Source organism: Nicotiana attenuata, unplaced genomic scaffold (assembly GCF_001879085.1).
Source record: "Nicotiana attenuata strain UT unplaced genomic scaffold, NIATTr2, whole genome shotgun sequence".
NCBI classification, from domain to species: Eukaryota; Viridiplantae; Streptophyta; class Magnoliopsida; order Solanales; family Solanaceae; genus Nicotiana; species Nicotiana attenuata.
In genome coordinates this window covers 241,513-247,029 of record NW_017670329.1, presented here as the reverse complement: position 1 = coordinate 247,029, position 5,517 = coordinate 241,513, and the positions used below count along the sequence as shown (strand labels likewise).

The 5,517-nt window shown below is 37.2% G+C and overlaps 1 protein-coding gene across 2 annotated transcripts in view; it reads right to left on the bottom strand.

Moving 5' to 3' along the window:
- Nucleotides 1-2,499: 2,499 nt before the first annotated feature.
- LOC109237949 (ribonuclease 2-like) overlaps nucleotides 2,500-5,517 on the bottom strand; it is a 6,731-nt gene continuing 3,713 nt past the window's right edge. The window contains exons 7-9 of one of the 2 annotated variants that reach the window (XM_019404346.1): nucleotides 5,095-5,256; nucleotides 4,225-4,309; nucleotides 2,677-2,783 (exon numbers count right to left, since the gene is read on the bottom strand). In XM_019404346.1, the coding sequence (XP_019259891.1) occupies nucleotides 2,749-2,783; nucleotides 4,225-4,309; nucleotides 5,095-5,256 (282 nt within the window). In that variant the 3' untranslated portion in view covers nucleotides 2,677-2,748. Of the gene's footprint in view, nucleotides 2,784-4,224; nucleotides 4,310-5,094; nucleotides 5,257-5,517 lie in introns of both variants that reach the window. The other variant, XM_019404345.1, reaches the window with a different exon arrangement.

Genomic DNA, 5,517 nt, shown 5'->3' with positions numbered 1-5,517 from the left:
TGTTCCTGGTCCAAAAATTCTTCAAACTCGGAGGAAAATCGACCCAGACCTGAACGGACCATCGGAGGCAAAGAGGGCACTGGGGCCCATATTTTTGATTCAAGATTTGAGGAGATGGGGATGGGTTCGAGGAGAACTATGTTGATATTCAGATAGAGGGGGGTGAGAGGGTCTAGGGGTGTGGTTTTGGCGGCATTTGACCGCCGGCCGCCGCCGTGAGCAAATTCCGGCAGGCGGCAGACGGTGGTCTGTGACGGAAGTTGGTGGAATCTCTGAGAGACGAGTGGGGGTGATGGGGGGTCAAAGTACAGGGGTCTTAGGTTATTCATTTTTAAGTTAAAGGGGGGAAGGGTTCCTGGCCGTTCGATGTATTGGATTAAAGGGCTGAGATTGATTTGGTTTTAAGGAACTCAAAACGACATAGTATTGGCCTGATACTACGTTGTTTGAGTGGTCTAGGGGGCTGGAGGATTGGACCGGGTTGGGGCATGGCTTGGGCTGGTGGTCCGTTTGGGCTAGAGATTTAACTACTAAAGCTGGCCCAATTTCCTCTTCCTTTATTTATTTCCTTTTCCTTTTCTTTTCTTTCTTTTTTTGTTAATTTCTTTAAAACTAAAAAGAAAACCTAAATTAATTCCTAAATCAAATTATCCTATCACATTGAATTAATTAACCATAACTAACAAATTACCACAAATAATTAAGAAACCAAATTTAAAGGGAAAACTACCAAAATTCCAAAAACTAAATTAAAACAAAGTAAACTATTTTTGTGATTTTGGATTTTTTTAAACTCCTAATTACCAATCAAATTCCAAAAAAGTATGCAAAAATTAAACCCTAAAATGCAATGCACATATTTGTATTTTATATGAATTAAAAATGCGCAAACAAATGCAAACAATTAACAGAAAATGCCACGAAAAATCACAAAATTGAAAAATAATAAAAGAAAATATTTTTGTTTTGAAATTATGGGAGTAATTCATATAGGGCAAAAATCACGTGCTCACAAACGAAATTAACAACAAGAACAAAACAAACCCAGTCTAATCCCACAAGTAGGGTTTGAAAAGGTTAGTGTGTACGCAACCTTACCCCTACCTTGTGAAGGTAGAAAAACTTCTTGATAGACCCTTGTCTCCCGAGAAGCATAGTCACAACATCAGTTGTTAAATGAAATTAACATAGTTTGCAATGCATTACCTCTCCCATGAATATAACCTCGTCCTCATCAAGCAAAACACAAACACAGATGAATGTTTATTTGAGATGCTTCATTAGGCATTGCAACCTATAAGCTAGGGATGTAAGCGGGGCGGTGCGGGTTTAAGGCTATATGGGCCGTACGAGTTTAAATCTATGCGTTGCAGGGCGGGTTGAGATAATCTTTTAAAAGATTGATGCGGTGCGGGGTGGATTGCGGGTTTACGCGAATTTACACAAGTTTTCTGGTTTTGGCCTATTGTATATTCTAAAATTATCTAGTAAGACATGAGCAAGGTCTGTGACAAACCTTAAAGACCATAATATCTGTTTATATTTTGATATTTCATAAAAACAAAAATAAATCATTTATACTTTCTTTTTTTTCAAATTCACCTTTTAGTGAAATGTTAATGAAGTTAGATATTTTGAAAGAAAAGAAAAAAAGTTAGACATTTAAAGAAATATTAAATATAGTTGACAAATATTTTTATGATTAAGATTATTAACATTTGCCACTTAAAAATCATTTAGTGAAGGTTTGTAACATAAAAATCACTATTTTAATTTTTGTCACTTGAAAAATTATACAACTAAATCCTGAATTTATACTAAAAGCATACAACATAGTAGCAACCAACCAGAATTATAGAAGTTTGAAGTCACTTGTTGCCATATTTGTTTCCAAATTTCAATATCATCAGCATAGCATTCTCGTTTTTTGTCATATCCAGCATTCCAATTCTGACTCGCTCATTTCATACTGAATGAGGGAATCCTCAGTTCTAGTTGAACAATTCAGTACATGAGCAACAAAAGAACATTCAAATTTTTGGTTGATGAAATTAAAAAACCAGCAAAAAGATTAATAAAAAAACTAGCAAAATGAAAAGAAAAAAAATTATGCAGGGCAGGGCGGGTGGACGCGGGTGTGGGTTTGGAGCGGGTGAATGCGGGTACAAATGCTATGCAGGACGGGTTAAAAATTTTGCGGGTTTATTGCCCCCTAACCGCACGGCATCGTTTACCATCCCTACTCTAAGCAACCTTAATGGTGTCACTCGTAGCTTGTGCTTTGTTTACTTCTGAAACGAAACATCACCTCCAGCCTGCCCCTATTAGATGCTTGGGCAGTGAACAAGTATTGACATGAAACGACCGTTGGTTTGTATGAAAAATTGAAATGACCATAGCTTCAAGGTACTCTAAACACCCCAAACTCACTTCCCTACAAGGGAACCAATGCACTAACACTTAGTGGTCCATAATTGGTAAATACTGAAATTAGCAAAATTCCACCAACTGTTCTTTATATTTATGCACAAGCAAAGATAAACCATGTCGAAAAGTTATTTTAGTAGACTGGAAATAGCATAAAAGGAAAATATTAATCTGCTTAAAGTTACATTGATTATAGACTGAAAGTTCACAAGCAAATATTATTCATCCACTTGTACATTTGCATGTGTTAAAGTATTGATCTGTCCCAAGCAGAAACTTGTATTGTCACTACGCTTCACCAACCAGAGACTATTCTGTAGACTAAGAAGCTGCTGTTGTATTGCTGCTTCTAACCTCTGTAAAACCAAAAAGTCAAAACAAAAAACTTATCACAATGTGGCTACACTATGTCCCTATCATAGCAGGTAAATATCTCTATAGCTACTCCGACCTAGCGAGTGAACAAAAAGGAAGAGACAGTATTACATATATATATATATATATACACACACACACACACGTCTACCCAAAGTGCAAACAGGTGTGGCACACCAACTTTCACATTCCTTGCCTGGTCCTGGTCATTCAGTCTCATGGTGGAAACACTAAGAACTGCACTAATATAATCCAATTATCCTGAAATATTCTTTAGTTGAGCTTTTGCGAAACCAAGCATGTTCAGCCACTTTATGGAGAGAGCAGAGACAAATTAGTAGTAAGTATACGGAAGCTGATCCAAGCAGAATGTTTATTATCTCCCTAAGTTGCAAGAAAAAACCTTCTCGGAGAGCTCAAAACTGACATGAAAATGAACTATGCCATCAAGAGCCAAAAGGAAACAAATGAGATGAAACAAGAAATTAATGTGTTACGTTTATTTACTACTTATTTAATCATAGTGTCTCCTATTAATCTGGGATATCACAAGTAAAGAATCTGCAAATACCCACCAAATACATGCGCAGATGTGTAAGGAGACAAATAATTTTCTAAATTTGAGTGGATTTCTAGAGTATGTTAAGGGGTCAATTTTCACAATTTTGCTTTTCGTTGTTTGGTTCACTGTCATAAAAAATGTTTATAGGCCTAGTTAGTCAAAGACGGATTAATTCATCATCCGCGCACTCGTGTATGATTTATGAAGGGATTGAAATTTCACAAGTATGGGCATTTCATTGCTCCTTGTATATAAAAGTTGCTTACAACTGTTTCACTTCATGTGACTAGTAATGCAACACAATTTTTGAATATATTCCAGTTTAAAAAATTATTTATTGTGCCAACCAACCAAAAAGTATGCATAAAATATTTACAGGAAAGAGGCATCCTACTATTGGGCATATTCTAATTTCAAAACAAAATGAGGGCCACTATTTCACATGAAAATGAACTATGCCATTAATGCCTAGGTGTATTCACACCTATTCCAACATAGGGCAATCAGAGAGGATGGAGCTACTCCTTTATCCGCTGCACTTAACTCAGTACGTACATCATTTACCATGTCATATTTTTCTTTTCTTTTTTTTGATAAGGAAAAAAGGGATGCAACACGAGGACTTCCAGGGGGTCACCCATCCTAGTACTACTCTCGTCCAAGCACGCTTAACTTCGGAGTTCTGATGGGATCCGGTGCGTGTCATATTTCTCTTATGTATGGTACTTGGAACAATGGTAAGAATGGCTCTCAAAACTTCATATTTGTTAACTGGGAGAATACTTTTATAACATTCAGATCAACTAAGCTTAACAGAAATCCAGCAGAAAGAGAAAAAAGTTAATAAAAAAAGAACATACCCCTTGATCCATGGGCTGGCAAGCTGACATACTGAGGACATGACCCTCTTGATAAGGCACTAGTATCATGTGCACAGTCACGAGGCTATAGAAGGGACAGGGATTGAATCATATATTAGTGGGGAAGATTATGGAATGACAGTTTGCTAATAATAGAGATTCAAAATAAAATACAAATTAAAGGGCAGCCCAGTGTATGAAGCATCCGTGTTTACGTTGGGTCCGGGGAAGGACCGCACCACAATGGGGTGTAACGTAGGCAGCCTACCCTAAGCATCAGCGGCTGATTCCACGGCTCGAACCCGTGACCTAAAGGTCACACGGATACAACTTTACCGTTCCTCCAAGGCTCCCCTTCAAACTACAAATTAAATGCATGAAACCAGTATACCGAAACAAAGCCTGTATTCTTCCTAACCCCACTGCTCTTAACAAATAGGATATTGAATAAAGTGACGATGAGGGGGTACTGGATGATAAAAGAAGGTCGGTCATTGTCTTCTGTTCGTTTTCTCATCAGTTGGCTTTTCGGCGACATGCAAAACCTTAGTAGCCCTCTACATATGAACAAGAAAACTGGTTTTAACGATCAAGTCATGAACTTTCCTGCATTATGGTCCTGTGAAATCTACTGGTGAGAGTGAGACTATCCTGGATGGCAAGGAAGTTTACAGAATGAAAGGTACGTTGATGCTGACAAAGATTTCTTTTTTTCTTTTTCTTTGAAAGGCACTGGCAAAGAGTTCTACAGACGCAACATAGTATCTGAAAATTTTCATTTTATGCTCTCAACATCATCATTACATCAGTAAATGTGAGTCATAAAGCATCTATTCCAGTATCTGTTAGAGGATTAGAGAGACGACGAACCTCAAAATTCTTATAGAAGCATATACGAAGTTCCTCCAGGGCATCGCCTGAGCATGTTAACTCTGGGGTTGCATGGAAAGCATTTTCAATTGATGAAATGATGCCTCCTAATGGATACTTTTCGGAATCTGATGGTACATATCCAGCTTCAAACAAAACTTCCTGGCGTTGTGTTTGAATGCATTAGTGTTAGTGAAGTACCAGGAGTAATTACTATTCATATCCAATTGTCAAGCATAACCACTATATGGTTAGTCAACTGAGATTGAAGAAAAACTTGTTAATATTCAACTGAAAACAAAATGAAACTGTATCAACAAGAGAACCATTTTCACATGGATAAATTGATATCTATATAAAAACAGTTTTTAGTGCATAAACAATATCAAGAATGTTTTGAGACAGTTGATTAATTGATATCCC